A 15,953-nucleotide genomic window follows, 5' to 3' on the forward strand; every position below is an offset into this window, starting at 1 on the left:
ATATAAAACGTTTTCAAAAAGCAACATTTCAATTACAAATGTACGACAGTATCGTGAGTGTAGAATTGTAAAAATAAAGTGAAAAGAATGAAAAAGAATCTGCATCAGCTCGGCTTCGAACCAGGGTTCAAAAGGTTAATCCTACAACTAGCTGGCCCATCTTTCCTTTTCGTCACACGGACCATCGGTCGTTCGTTCCGAACCTTCCAGTGCCTATTGGCACACTGGGTAGCAAGTTTCCTTGCTGTCTCAGTAGCAGGGTACACTTTTACCGGGAGGGGTTGCTACCCCATCCCCTTTAACGAGCCACCTCGTCGAACACCGACCCTCATTTAACGTCCCTTCCGAAAGACCGGTGTAGCCTCAACCGAGATGTCCGGACCCCCGGGCTTGAACCGGGGTCTCCCAGTAACCAACTAATTGGAACCAGGAGCTCAACTGTGAGGCTGCTGCCAGTTGTGCTATAGGGACACCCCAAGATAAACACGATTCGAGTGGTTTGAATTTCCCGCCTTTATCATCATGTCCACTTTTAACGCGGTCAAAGGTCAGGTGGGACCACTTCCGAATATCAAAAAGCATATACCCACGGTCTGCCTTTTTACCGGAATACCCCGGAACACACCGGAATACACCGGAATACCCATTAAGGAGGGTGAATTCTACCGGAATACACTATGCTTTCATGAGTAAACTTCACAGGTTGATGTATTTTGGCATGAAATGATATATTTATGGACCAGGGAACAAGAAATCACTAGAAATTACTAATGGCGATCCGCGTTGGCGCCCTCTCGGTGTATTCCGGGGTATTCCGGTAAAAAGGTAGACCCTATACCCGTACCGCTGTGCAACGTTCTTTTGGGCGGTTCACAAACCACGATTTCTGTCGTATAGGATCGGTATTGGTAAATCGGTACGTATATATATATTTTCCTCCATATAGCGTATGTTAGAATTGCTGCATGGTGATGTTTTAGTGTGATTGATTTGGCGTTTTTTGTATTCTGCGCATGTTTATGGGGCCGGCCGTGTATCATCAGTAGAGGAAGGTTTTATGCAGGAATGTGTTACGGTGACCTACTCTGGACCATCGCCTTTGCACGACCGATGTTTCCAGTATTTCCCAAATGCATTTGTGAGCACATTTCCTGTAATAGAAAAGGCCTGAATGCATGCAAATACGAACAGATTAAACACGTAATGGGCACCATACATTGTACTGTAAGATATAGTTATTTGAAATGAGGACTGCCCTAACCTACTAACCTACCACTGCTACATTTCCCATATTAAATTTCATTGGTCTATTCAAGGCCACTCAGTACCACGTGACGCGATTTGTTTCAGCTCTAACGTATTGAGATACGAGTGTTTATTACGTCATCAATATTAACAGTCACCCGGCCGTGTTTATATCGACCGAGATAGACGAATTATTTGAACCCTTCAATTCGACCTAGATAGCTTATCTGGCGTGAATGTCGGGGTATCGTACTCAGGCATTAATAATTTCAGCAAGAAATCTAAAAAGATGTTCTGAAAATTGATTTAATCATCATATAACGTCCGAATGAATAATAAATCGTGACAACATTTGAGTAAGTTACCCTTAGAATGCTTCAAGCTGAACCCGTAATATGATCACTAAATTTAGCTTGTTGTGAAACGTATCTATTGAGATTTGATATGGTTTGAGTTAAAAACAACAACTATAAAGCCAGGATTATCCAACTAGCCGAGGTCTATTACAAAGGGTTGCTTCATGATTACTGAACAATATACAGTATACAATACAAATGATTACGAGACGCATATAAAGGCTTGCTTATTCTCGAAGGATTATGAGCATTACTGCAAATGTCGACTTCAATTTTGGGTCTAGGACTGTGGCCTTGTTTACGGTTGCAGGGCGTAAAATTACAGCTGATATGCGGTCGTGTGCTGAATAACATCGTGCAGTTGGCGCGTCAATCACTCCAGCTATCTAACTTGACCTACATTGTATGTTAGCCAATACTGTGGGGACTTGGTCGTAATACATACTACGATGCATTGTTTCACACTTTGAACATGCTCTAGTGAATGCTAGGGTCACATTTTCAAACCGCGCCCCCAAAAATATAGAAAAATCAAACTGTGCCAAAACGAAAAATCAAAGTGTATATACACAAATACCCATGAGTAATCTTTTATTTACGTTTTGTGCGTTTTGTTGTCTTATACAACATGTTTTTCGTTCCCGCAAACTGCCCGGCCGGGCCCCGGTTTGGTAATGTGACCCTAGTCGTAGTCGTGCACACTCATCGATCGACCTTTAACCGGGCGTTTCTGTGTTCAAGCAGAGTCACCATGGAAATGACTGCTACGCAACCACGTCCACCTGAAGACCCCGCCTACCCATCCAGTACCGTCCAACCACCGTCCTTGCCACCTGGAGACCCCGCCTATGGCAACCAATCACCAGCCGACACGTCATTTGGCCCCGCCCACCCAGCTGGTCACGTCCAACCAACGTCCATGCCACCAGGAGACCCCGCCTACGCGCCGGCTGGCAACCAATCACCGACATCCACGTCAGTTGGTCCCATCCAACCAACGTCCATGCCGCCAGGAGACCCCGTCTACGCGCCGGCTGGCAGCCAATCACCGACAGCCACGTCAGTTGGCCCCGCTAACATCGGCCAACCACAATCGTTCGGGACGACAGACCCGGTCTATCCCCCGTCTGGTGGCCAATCACAACCCGTCCCGCCACCTGACCCCGCCTACCCACCCGGAACCAACCAATCACAACAGGTCCCGCCACCTGACCCCGCCTACCCACCTGGAATCAACCAATCACAACACGTCCCGCCACCTGACCCCGCCTACCCGCCCGGAATCAACCAATCACGACCCGCTGTCCCAGGAGACCCGGTTTACCCGCCCGGACAGCAGACCTACCCACAACCCCCGCCCGGTGGTCCCCCTGCATTCGCCCCAGGGCCGGGATACGCCCCGCCTCCGATGGCGATGCCTGCTAGCCCCGTAGCGGAGGGACAGTCGCCAGTCCAGGAAGCTGAAATGAAAAGGTACAAACTTCAGATACAAAAACAACAAGTACAGTCATCCCGTACTCAATTCGCTTACTAAAACATGTAACAGCAATGAAAACAATGAAAACCACCAGCCCTTGGTTGAGTTATCCTCTTGCAAAGTTTCCAGCAAAAAGGCCCACTGCATGTCCAGCAAAAGCCGCTAGGGGGGCCCAAATCTACACCCTATATTCTCTGTACCAATAGCGATCTACAACTCAGCAATTACGAGTCACGACCATATATAGCATGTCCTGTTGACTTTTTCTCTGAAAACTTTTAGGTTATACCAATCAGGGGTAGCAATCACAAGGAACTCTGTTCCTTTGGAATATAGTTCTTATAGGAAAGAAGTTTTAGCTTGCACTTGTTTATCTTCTTCGTAGCTATCAGGACGTGACAGAGGACGAGGCTCGTGAGCTCTTTGCCGAGTTCGTGTCCCAGCAGGCATGTTGGGGCTCCAAACCGGCTGAGGGGTTCACCTTTGACTCTCTGACTCACAGCAATGCCCACCACGTGAGTACAGTAAACTCGTGTGTGCATTACGGCTGATCGAATAATTCGGGTATTAATCCCAAAGCATTACCCCTTCACTCAACATGCTGTACTAAGGTCACCATCTCTTCACCTCAAGTGTAAAGCTACCGGTTTATCATTTCTTAATTTCCTGATTTTGACATAGCATTTCTCTTTTCAAACGGATTTGAAAATGTAACTTCCTAAACGAGCGACTTACCTAACTTTTCGACTGTCAAACTGTCAAACTCCACAATCTTTGTCAAGAAATTAGAAGAAAGCTTGTTTGTCTTAAAATGTGATTTTTGTTTCTCCAGTACACGTTGGAAACCTTCAGTGAAAAAAGGTGGACGGAAATGACCCATACCCCCTTCACTGGTAAGTCCACGTAGTTACTTGTATTACTTTTCTTTCTGTTCTTCCCTTAATCGATCTCGTGTTATTAAGTTAATATCGATCTGATTTCCATACATGAAGTTTCTCAAAGTTTCAACCAATCGAGGCACTTCCTTGAACACGGGAGCCCCATTTTACGTCCCTTCCGAATGACGGGTGAAGCCCCAGCCTAGATGTCCTGACCCAGGATCGCACCGAGATCCCCCATTTAGCAACTAACTAGAACCAGGAGCTCAACCGTGAGGCTGGTACTAGTTGAGCTACATGTATAGGGACATACCTTGGTCACCAGTACAGGTTTGAGAGTACTGTAAATGCATTTAAGTTCACGTGGTTTTAATTTCGCGCTAAGGCGAAAATGGGTTCGCGGTGGCTTTAACTTCGCGGTGAAACAGTCGCCGCGAAAACCGCGAACATAAAACCACCGCGAACATTTCTGTATTAAACAGTGTTCCTCTGTGATCTCTAGGTCAGTGTGTTGACAGTCGCGAATACGGCACCCCTCCAGACAAGTGGAACGTCCCACAGGATCCGCCGGCTCTGTTCCAAGACGACACCAGAAGTGTGGAAATGCAGCACACAGCGTCGGTCAGGGTGAGAAATGCCAGTTTCCTTCCTTCTTTCCCGAGTTCGTTACTTCGTTCCTTTGTTACTTCGTTCCTTTGTTACTTCTTCCTTCCTTCGCTACTTCCTTCGTTAGTTTGTTCATTCCTTCCTTCCTTCGTTACTTCCTTCATTCGTTACTTCGTTCCTTCCTTCACGCCTCCCTCCCTTCGTTACTTCGTGACAACTTTGTCCCTTCGTTCCTACCTTCGTTCCTTCCTTCGTTCCTTCCTTCGTTCCTTCATTCGTTCCTTCCTTCGTTACTTCATTCCTTAATCTATTCATTTATTCATCCATCCATCCATTCATCAGGTTGGCCTTATTTCGTATTCCAGGATTGCCATAACTGTGACGGGTCCGGTAAACTGAACTGCCCTGAATGCGAGAGCCGCGGTCACGTGATGTGCCGACGATGCGACGGGACCCGAGTGGTCGCCGAAGGGCCGAACGACCAGCCCTGCCCCTGTCACGAGTGCGTCGGTACCGGCGTCGTCGCGTAAGTATCGAGCTCCTTTCTAAAACAAGACCATAGCACGTCCAGGTAAAAAAAAACCGGAAGTTCTGCTGCAGTACCAATGTCACACACCAGGGGGCACAAAACGACCTTGACCTTCGTCTTCCCAACACCTACCCCTACACCAAATATCGTTACTATCATACATCAAAATAAACTTTGATTATTGCAGATTCAAAAAATCCATGGTAGCTCTTGTCCCTCTCGGTGGTACAAAAAACGGTCCTTGCCCATGGACTATATGTCTTTGCTTGAAAATTGTATCTTTCTAGTTTAACGATTGTTTTCTTTACGACATGCAGATGCTCAGATTGCAACGGGTCTGGATGGGGAAACTGCGACTGCTGCCAAGGTCATGGTCAACTCAAACACTACGAACAGCTGAACATTGAGTGGTAAGGAGTGACGTCATTACCTCCGTGAAAATGCATGGAGGTTTTGTAGTCAGTCACGTGATGTGGCGTCACGATGGCGCAGTGGCTGGGTGTTTGGCCCAGAACCCAGAAATACCGGGTTCGAATCCGGGGTCCCCTGATTTGTCCCGTTGACGTTGTGCCCTTGGGAAAGGCACTTAACACGACTTTCCCCACTATACCCAGGTGAGTACCTAGCTTCGGTTAGGGACGTCCCTCGGATAGGATGTTAAATGGTGTGTTTGAGGAGAGCCACATCTCAAGCACGTTAAAGAACCCAGCACACTTATCGAAAAGAGTAGGGGTCCTTCCCGGTGTGTGTGGATCATAATCTGTCCGGATATGCAGCTTGTACTATTCAGTTTAAACCTGGTGCGTTACGCCTTGATGCGGTAGTTCAAAGAGTACTCTGTGAAAGGTAAACAAAATTCATTGAAATGTTTGATCCCCCTCACAGGAAAACCCACGTGAGTGACCACATCGTGGAGCGGTCGCCTCTTCCTGACGATCTGATGAAAACCGTCTCGGGGAAACAGATCTTCAGGGATGAACGGTTCAGGGTACAGGTTTACTACATTTTCTTTCAAAAACGCCTCCATTGTATTCACAACTAGAGTTCCACGACCTCATACCTTCGCCAAATGATTCTAACCTTTATGACTGACGTATCAGGGGTGTTTGTCATCAATTATAAATCATACCAGTTGATCTTCTTCACCCAAAAAACAAAAGTATGAGCTTAACAAAGAAGATTATGCTAACAAAGTAACATTTATCATGAATTATGCAAATGTGGTCCTTATTAGCATAATTTGATTCAACGATGTTCACATTCACATAACTTCCAAATGACACAAGTATGAAATTGCCATCATTTACCTGTATGGAATTATAGTAGTTTCTTATTAATTATGCAAAGTAGGCCTACATTTGCATATTTTTTATCTATCAAAATTCCTCAGTAATAAATGTCACATATGTCAATAGTCATATTATGGAACACAGCGGTTTTTTTAAAATTGTCTCATTAATTATGCAAATTAGAATCTGATTTGCATAATTATCGTCCTATCATACAAAGCATCACGTAAGCTATCTACATACCAAAAATGATTACCATCCATCAAGCCCATCTTGAGTTATAGTATTTTCTAATTAATTATGCAAATGAGGTCTTCATTTGCATAATTGATATCTATTAATATTTCTCTCTTCGTCAGTTACATATGTCACATGTTTGAGAGTCCTATCGTGGAATTTGGCGGATGTATAAACTTTCCTCATTAATTATGCAAATTAGATACTGATTTGCATAACAAGTATCTTATCATGTACATCATCACTCAAGCTATCTACTTACCAAAAATCATAACCATCCATCAAGCCCTTCTTGAGTTATTCCCTTTCAAAGTCTGAACCAAAACCTGATCCTGCAGTTCCAAAAAAGCCGCTAGGGGGCCAAAACCTATACCACTTACTCTCTGTCCAAAGAGCTATCTACCAATCAAAAATCAGTTCCATAGCTTGTCCAGAACACGATATATCGGAACAGGAAGTTCCGCTGCAGTACCGTAACAAGCCGCTAGGGGACCCAAAATCTAATCATTTCATAGTCTCATCAAGACCTACCCACCTACCAAATATCAAGACAATCCACCCAAGCCTTCTCGAGTTATGCTGGTCTTTACAAACATACATACAAACGCTACCCTCTGCATAACCTTCTCGGCGAAGGTAATCAGTCTTATGGTGAATTAAAGGATTATACGGTTTATGATACCATAGCAATGTTGTACTGACAAACGTAGCAACCTGTTTAGGCGATAAATCTTGACAACAATGAAGCTGTTTAGGCCAAATTTCGACAACAATGAAACTAATGCCTCATTGGTAATTCCAGTATCTACTGGCAACATAGTTTCACTAATCACCTCGATTGTATTCATGATCAGTATCGTGATGAATAAGAGGATTTCACGGTTTATGATAGAATTATGATATCATAGTATATGTTGTGCTATCAAACGTAGCAACCAACAACGCTATTTAGGCGATTAATTGTTGACAACAATGAAGCTAATGCCTCATTGGTAACTGCAGTATTTACTGGCAGTATAGTTTAACTACACGCAAAACACAATAGTTTTGTGGACTTTCTTTGCTACGTCATTGATATATAGTTTAATGACATTGTCATTACTTAAAACAAAACAGAAAACTATTTTGTTGTCCTGGTAGAAAGTCTTCAGCCTGTCCAATACAAAGTTCACACGAAGAAATTTCCCTGCGCCCTTTGATCTTTATAGGATATTCTTGTCTGACCAAAACAGTGTCTAAGTATCTAATTTCATACGAGTTTTACCAAATACGATCGAATTCGTATGGATCGCATGGATTTCGTAAAACTCGTATAGATTCTGTAAAATCCGTCGGTTTCTTAGTAGTGGATCGTATCAATTCCGTAAAATGCGTATGTATGCTTACAATTAGGCACCACTGAAAAATTCGGCCGAATATTCGGTACAGTTTGCCACGGATGCCATTTCACTCTGACGTGTCTTCGCCTTAATTTCCATCTTCTCTTCTTATCTTAAGTTTACTGGGCAAAACTCACAGTGGGGCATCGTGTCCAGGGTGAGGTGCACGGCTAAGTGCGGCCGGTGGTGGAAGTGCTCAACAAAACAAAACAATGCAAAAAAAGTGAAATACACCTAAACTAATGTGCAGATGAATGTAAAGTACATCTAAACTAAACTAATGAAGAATGTTATAAAAGTGTTGGCTCCCTGAGCAAAAGTATAGGACTGCTGGGATGTGGGAAGGCCCATGCGCTGGGCCAATCCCGACCTGAACTTCGGTAGTGTTGTTGATGTGACTATATCTGAAGCTAACTTATTCCATGTAGGTGTTCCCGCTCGCTAACGTGGACGCGGAAATAATCGAGCACTCTAACCGGCTGGTCCAGGAGCACAACACCGCGCACGCTGGTCCGGATGAAAGGATCCACATGCAGGTACTTTTTTGTCTTGTCTGTCTATCTGTCTGTCTGTCTGTATGTATGCTTCTCCCTATGTCTTTCCACCTCTCTTTCTCTCTCTCTCTCTCTCTCTCTCTCTATCTCTATCTATCTATCTATCTCTATCTGTGGCTCTCTCTATGTCTCTCTCTCTTTCTCTATCTGACTCTCTCCCTCTCTCTCTCTCTCTCTGTCTACCTCCCTACCCCTCTCTCTGTCTCCCTCTCTCTGTCTTCCTCTCTCTCCTGTCTCTCTCTCTGTCTCTCTCTCTCTCTCTCTTTCTCTCTCTCTCTCTGTATGCTTCTCCATATCTCTTTTCTCCTGTGCGTGTCTCTGTATTTCTTCATAGCAGTTTCTGTATGTATATGTTCTGCCAGCTATATGAAGGCTGCAGCTTCTTATTGCCCTGTTCCACGTGTTTTGTGTTCTAGCGCCACACCCTCACCACGAAACCGGTGGCAGAGGCGACCTACACGTGGAATGGAACAGCCTATACCTTCTACATCTACGGCTCTGAGAGGCGTGTTTTCGTGCCCGAATATGCTGATACATGCTGCTGGGGCTGTGCCATTCTCTAGCTGCCCCCCCCCCTATCTATTTATTTGGCTTCCAGAGATTGAAAGATCATTGAGATTATTGAAAAAACAAAACACTGAGATCATTGAAAATTCATTGAGATCATAGTAAGATCTTTGAGTGCTCCCTTAAAAATTGCTGAGAGATTTGTTAGATCATTGGACGCTCATCAGCCTCTCAATATGGTCGGTCTTGACTTTGCGGAGTCCGCACTGAAGAATACAGCAGATCACACGTGTGTGCCATTGTCAGTCGTGCAACTTGCTTGCTAGCAAAACTTTGTCGTAAAAGGACAAGACGATAATGGGCTAATCCCCACGGCACATCCTTCATTTGTTTGTTTGTTGTCACTTAACCATGTCATTTACGTACTTCAGACTCAGACAAACTTTACAAGAGATAACAAAATAGCTACGCAAACTACTAATTGATACAACGCCAAAGTAACTTAAGAAACATAAAATCATATTACCAAATAAGCCAAACAAGTGTGCAGCGTTAACGTAATGTAACGTGAAACATAATGAAATTGAAATCAGGATTGAATTCAGGATTGAATTTTCATATCAAAGTTGTCCAATAACTAATGTGAAATCATATCAATAGATATTCACCTTGAATATTCACCTTGAAGTTCAGCCAGTAGGTACCCTTGACGAGTAATGAGGCTGTGCCTAGGTTGGTGCTGACAGTGGGCACTACTAGTTTCTTTTATGCTTCCTTCCTTCCTTCCTTCCTTCCTTCCTTCCTTCCTTCCTTCCTTCCTTCCTTCCTTCCTTCCTTCCTTCCTTCCTTCCTTCCTTCCTTCCTTCCTTCCTTCCTTCCTTCCTTCCTTCCTTCCTTCCTTCCTTCCTTCTTTCCTTCCTTCCTTCCTTCCTTCCATCCACCCATATTAAGTGAAGAAAAGAATGTATTTATATAAGGGATAACAGAAATTCATATGGGCAACTACTAGGTACGTGAAAATCCCTACCGATGAATTCACAAATATTGACGTCAGTTCGCTTCGTGCAGAACCTTGTACATGTATTGCTTTAAACATTTGAAGGAATTCAGAGCAGTCGATACAACATAGCGTTGAAAAACGTCGAACATCTACTTGTTAAGTGTGAGTATCGGAATACATCAAGTGATACAGGGCTTGTTGTTGTTGTTGTCCCTTTCCCAGGGCCTAAGGATTAGTGGGAAGTATTTCATGCCAACCTGACGCAATCTGATGCTTAGGTCCCAATTGCAGGGCTGTAGTCCAGGGATGTAAAGCCACAAATTTGTTCCTGTGGACTACCGGGCCAGGGGAGTTGGGGGGGGGGGGGGGTACTGTTGTTCGTACGATTAGCTCACGGCGGCTTTTTGTTACTCTCCAAGCAGAGGTTGGTGGGGAAGATTGTGACCGTTTTATCATATGCCCCGTTTTTTTTGTCACAGTCTTCCCCACCAACCTCTGCTTGGAGAGTATATTTTTGTTACCGGCTCCCGCGTTGAATGTAGCGGTCCGGGCTAAAAAGATTCGGGGTCCCGGCCACGTAGGGGGCACACCCGAAAAAAGCCAACCCGTCCACTACCCGGTAGGGCCCCTTTTTCCAATGGGGACCGAAGCATCAGGATAGATAGGTAGGAGCTTATGATCACAAGTGTGTTCACATTGCTCTGAAATATGGTATCACTGATGTAACGGCCTGACTTCAAAATAACTCTACTTACAGCTCTAGGTATAGCCTGGATGCCAGGCCCCCAAACTCTGCAATATCTATCGTGTGGTATATATTTTAGAGTTTGGGGGTCTGGTATCCAGGCTACTCTAGGTACGTACGTCACAGTTGCTTCGTTGGTCCGAAAATCTCTCACAGGGCTCAGAATGGCCTCAGCGAAACACTGGACTCATCCAGGTCAGTGAACTTGACACTGGACTCATCGAGGTCAGCGAACTCGACACTGGACTCATCCTGGTCAGCGAACTTGACACTGGACTCATCCAGGTCAGCAAAGGACTGGGCTCAGCGATCTGCGAACATAGGTCAGTCCCGACAAGTAGCGCAGCGATCGAGAGAACATCGGCCGAAGTGGTATAGCCTGGACTCCAGCCTTGTTAGCTTTGGCCTAGTGCTGCGTACCTAAACGTAACATCAGGTAACGTTACAGGTACAGGTACCGGTACAGAGGTTTAGGTACTGGTCCGGACCTGTACCTGTACCTGAACAATTGAATTGTGTTCTTCTGAACTTCTTCAATAATGACAGAAACATAAATAATCTGTTTTCAACTTGTCAGTATCTTTTTTCAAAGAACATAACTATATTTCCTACCGCCAAACTCCCTTGGCCTTGCTATCAAAACTCCCGGCCTGCCTGTATGATCTATGTCATATTAGTTCATATTAGTTACGCGGATGTACTAGTACATGTAGGGTGGAACTACAATGTAAAAGGGCTGCTCTCATTGGTTGTACATGCAGTGCGTTTAGAAATAAGTGGTCTGGGAACATCGTTCAGTATAGCTCCCACGTAACCGTCTATAGATGTTTACTGCATGGCTACGTTGGCTCAAATTTTGTCAGCGCGGCGTTCTTGAACACGGGACCCCATATTAAGTCCCTTCCGAAAGAAAGGTGCAGCCCCAACCGATGCCCTCGACAAATGGAGGTCTGTGTGTATGTTTGTGTGTGTGTGTGTGTGTGTGTGTGTGTGTGTCTCTCTGTGTGTGTTTGTATGTGTGTGTGCGTTTTTGTGTGTGTGTGTTTATGTATGATATAATATTGCGCTATCACATTCGTACGTTTTCAAACGGGAACCGGGAAGAAGGTTCGATTATGATAATCTTAATACTGTCAGTATGGACCTGTTACCACCTCCCCGATTGGCTGTAAAGGCCTCATCTGCCTTTGCCATTTGTTACCTCGAATCTGATTGGACAGATTGGACCAGATGCAGGGCTCGAAATTCATTTTTGGAAATAGGCGCACTGGTGCACCCAACCCAAAAAATTAGGTGCACAGAAATAATTTTGGGTGCACCACAAAATAAAGTTGAATGTCAGCAAAACATAGTTACAAAGTTTAACGCTCTTAAGTCAGTTAAGAACTTCAATCTGTAATTCTATAGCTAACTTCAAAATTTCAAACAAGTAATACATCAAAGAAAGTACAACTGTTACAAAAGGTTATTTTGCTTTTTCTGATACTTACATTTTAAGAATATTCTGCATACTAGTGTACAATAGTACCATTACCCTATAGCCTACAAAAATATCTAGGTGCACCAGTGCACCCACAGTCAAAAATTAGGTGCACAGCTCCAATTTTGGGTGCACACAGGTGCACATGCACCCACTATTTCGAGCCCTGACCAGATGGGTAATTTGCATAATCAGGCGCATCTTCAGGCATATTAATACCGCTGTACCCCAGATGTTCTCATTTCAGGGACCCATCTCTGTCCTTGTTAGCCACGTCGAGAATTTCACGTCAGGTTTTCAACGCTTGATCTCCAAAATAGGTGCGTATGTGTCTTAATTCTCGTCTGATTTTCTCACTTTTAAGTTAAAACTACATGTCTATTTTTGTTAAATTTAGTTACAAGAGATCGCCCTATTTCCCCAAGGCGTGATGTATATATACAGAAATTTGGAAAACTGTTCTGCTATCTAAACAGAGGTTGGGTGGGAAAACTGTGCGTGGCCTTTTTCTTACTTGTCCAACCGTAGTGCCTTAACGGATAGTTAGATATTATATCTTAACGAAAGAATGTCTGAGTTGTGCTGATTTGAATATCTACCTGAATTTATGTTACTTTGCGAGTAAAATCTCAAACTGGTGTGTGATGTAACGATGTGGCCCAATTCACAGACCTGTTTGCCAAGCTTGTCTTACATAGTCATGACCCAGTTAAGGATAGATTCACCTTATCTTGCACGTTGGCGGCGTCACTGCGTCCTAAACTGGATTTGTGTTACCCTTGACTTTATAATGGGAACATCATTCAAAACGTACAAGTATGACTAAAAAGACAACAAAACGCACAAATAAAGCGTAAAAAGATTCCTTTTTTTTGCGATGACATGCGTTGAACGCTATGAACACTTTCATTCAGAGTTTTGGTATAAAACCTACTTATGCCAGATCTTCGGGGACTGTCACTGACGAAAGATAGCGGATGCAGTCTGAAACGTCTGACTGTTTCAAAATTTTATCCGGTTGCTTGAGTAACTATTTTTGGCGTATTCTCGTATTATTACAGTTGTATAAACTGTATATACAATCTGCCTACCGAGTCTGTTGCTGCTATGGGTATAATCGGGCTCATTTGTCGGTAGCCGGTAGCCTGGGTACATACACCATCTACCGTAGTACTAAACCGCTGGCTCAATCGTTTTGGAAGCGAAAAGATCAGGAGCCAACGGTTACTACGGAGGATAGTACTCATGATCTAGTCTCTAAGCAGACCCAGCGGTTGCAAAGACCGTATCCAACTGGCAGAAGGAGATTCTATTGACGGTGCCTGACAACTTCTCTGGCTGACTGGAGCTTCTCTGGCTAGCTTGTACGATTTTGGCACCGTGGAGATCTGCTTGGAGATTATTCATGATCAGGCTTTTGGGGCGGTCGCTTTGAGCACACTATCGACTCACCAGCTAGATTCACAGGGGGATCTAATGTGATAGGACGGAGGCCGTAAACCGATCCTCGAGTGGTCTCTGGGATACTGTACATGCAGAAATGTTCGCGGTGGTTTTATGTTCGCGGTTTTCGCAGTGAACTTTCAGCGCGAACTTAAAACCACCGCAAAACGTTTTCGGCCCACTTTAAATATGACATGTAGCGCTGCTATTGTTTCGAACGCGAACTTAAAACCCCCGCGAACACACCATTTTCTCCCTTCCGCGAAATAAAACCACGCGAACTTAAATGCATTTACAGTAAATCCACCTGTCTAGAAAAGCGATTGAAAACAATAAAAGCTTAGGTTCAACCGCGCCGCTTCTCTGGACAAGTGAGTGTAACGAAACACGAGTAGGTCTTACATGTACACGTGGGCATATGATGTGGCCTCGTGGGGTCGAAAGATAAAATCACATTGCGAGTTGTTTGTATTGCTTGTCCTGTAAACCGCCTCATGGCGTAACACACCAAGTTTGTACTGAAGAGTATAAGCTGCATATACGGACAGATATATTTGATCCACTCACACCGGGAAGGACCCCTACTCTTTTCGATAAGTGCGGTGGGTTCTTTTACGTGCTCGAGGTGTGGCTCTCCTCAAACACGGGACCTCCATTTAATTTAACGTCCTATTCGAGGGACGTCCCTAACCGAAGCTAGGTACTCACTAGGATAGTCACATGCTGTAATGTTACACATTGTCTGTCCGTCCTTTCATGTTACATGTACCAGTTGCAATTAGCCTTCGCGTAATAAACTTATTATCTATCTCAGGTTCCATGCTACAATGTCGTCGTCACCATCCGGTAGTGGCGTGGTGCTGAAAAAAGCCGACAGGAGCAGGTTCGTGGAAGCGCTGCAGTCGGCGTCTCCGAAATTAATCCGCAAAAACCATGAACTGAAAAAGGTTGGTGCCAATCCCTATTGTACCAAATGTTGTATAATAGATTTGATAGGTTTTAGAACGCAGTGCCGGTTGCCTGTTTGCTTTATGCATAAGCAGTATTAGCCTGAGTACCAGCCTTTTTAGCTTCCGTACGCTACCCAAGCTCCAGTAGCGCAGCGGAGCTTGGGTAGCGGACGGAAGCTAGAAAGGCTGGTACTCAGGTTAAAGCAGCATTAAGGATGGCTAAACTTGATTTTTTAAATCAACTAAATCAGGGTAGTTGTAGTTGATGTATAGAGTCCTAAGGAGTAAATTTAACGCTAGTTTACGTTTAAGAAAATTTAACCCCTTAAATGTCTCTCAGATGAACAGCGTTTAGTGGTTTACTGTGTGACTTTCTTCGTACTTATCACGACCTACCCACCTACCAAATATCATCACAATCTATTAAGCCGTTCTTAAATACACCTGGAAACACACACACACCAGCAAATTACCCAGCTTAATTCATCTGCTAGGAAAGATTCAAAAGGATCTACCGTCAGAGCGGAAACGAATACTGTCGTCCCTGCAGTTCTAAAAGTTTCCGCAAGGTGGCAGTTCAGTGATGACAGAATATGATCAACCACTTGTTTTTTTATAAGGACCGCTCAGTACTTGAGGTAATCTCCAAGTAGATCTCCGGTTGCAATGAAAACTTCTTTTGCCAGTTGGATACAGTCATTGCAACCGTTAGATCTGCTTGTAGATTATTCTTCCTAAAGCTGTCCTAATAAGCCTGTTCTCTAGCCAGCACGTTTCGTTATCTATTCGTTTATCTATTTGGTGATTTGATTTGTTCCGTTCTTCAGACTTCTATCATTTGTCTATTGATGTATCTATTTATATGTTTGTTTGCTTCGTTGTTCCGAGAAAGAGTATTCCGTAATTAGCTCCGTAATGTTGTAAACAGCTTCCTCTTGTTTTCATTGCGCGAAAACTCACACCTACTTGACGTAGCCTCCGTAGCAGGCTCTGTCGGGCCTTTTTCGGGGCTTATGTAATTCGTTTCAGTCTGGCTGATGGTTACGGGCTGGCTGCAAAAGTTTATTATAAGCTAGCCTCTGTTGCAGGCTTCCCCGCGTCGATTTTTCAACTTATCGGGGCCAGGGTCTTTGGCTGGGGGCCGTATCCGGCTTGGGGACCGTACCTGCTACATTGATTGTCCATTTGAAAGACTTTCTTGATCACTATTGCCTTTGCTGAAGGCGACAAAGCGCAGGTTTACCACACAGCGGTTACAGGATCCCAAGCAGATACGGG

General features: G+C 44.2%; 1 protein-coding gene and 1 long non-coding RNA gene across 2 annotated transcripts; both read left to right on the plus strand.

The window, feature by feature from the left end:
* Positions 1-646: 646 nt before the first annotated feature.
* On the plus strand, positions 647-9,118 carry LOC136447770 (protein SSUH2 homolog). The gene is made up of 10 exons (XM_066446814.1): positions 647-916; positions 2,346-3,074; positions 3,464-3,593; positions 3,911-3,971; positions 4,459-4,583; positions 4,928-5,088; positions 5,409-5,501; positions 5,977-6,079; positions 8,425-8,532; positions 8,967-9,118. Exons 2-10 carry the CDS (start codon positions 2,353-2,355, stop codon positions 9,111-9,113), a joined length of 1,650 nt encoding a protein of 549 aa, XP_066302911.1. The 5' UTR covers positions 647-916; positions 2,346-2,352; the 3' UTR covers positions 9,114-9,118.
* A 1,318-nt stretch (positions 9,119-10,436) lies between these two features.
* Positions 10,437-11,371, plus strand: LOC136447469 (uncharacterized). The gene is made up of 2 exons (XR_010757725.1): positions 10,437-11,027; positions 11,088-11,371. It is a non-coding gene; the product is annotated as an uncharacterized lncRNA (long non-coding RNA).
* The last annotated feature ends 4,582 nt before the right edge of the window (positions 11,372-15,953 follow it).

Source organism: Branchiostoma lanceolatum, chromosome 13 (assembly GCF_035083965.1).
Source record: "Branchiostoma lanceolatum isolate klBraLanc5 chromosome 13, klBraLanc5.hap2, whole genome shotgun sequence".
NCBI classification, from domain to species: domain Eukaryota; kingdom Metazoa; phylum Chordata; class Leptocardii; order Amphioxiformes; family Branchiostomatidae; genus Branchiostoma; species Branchiostoma lanceolatum.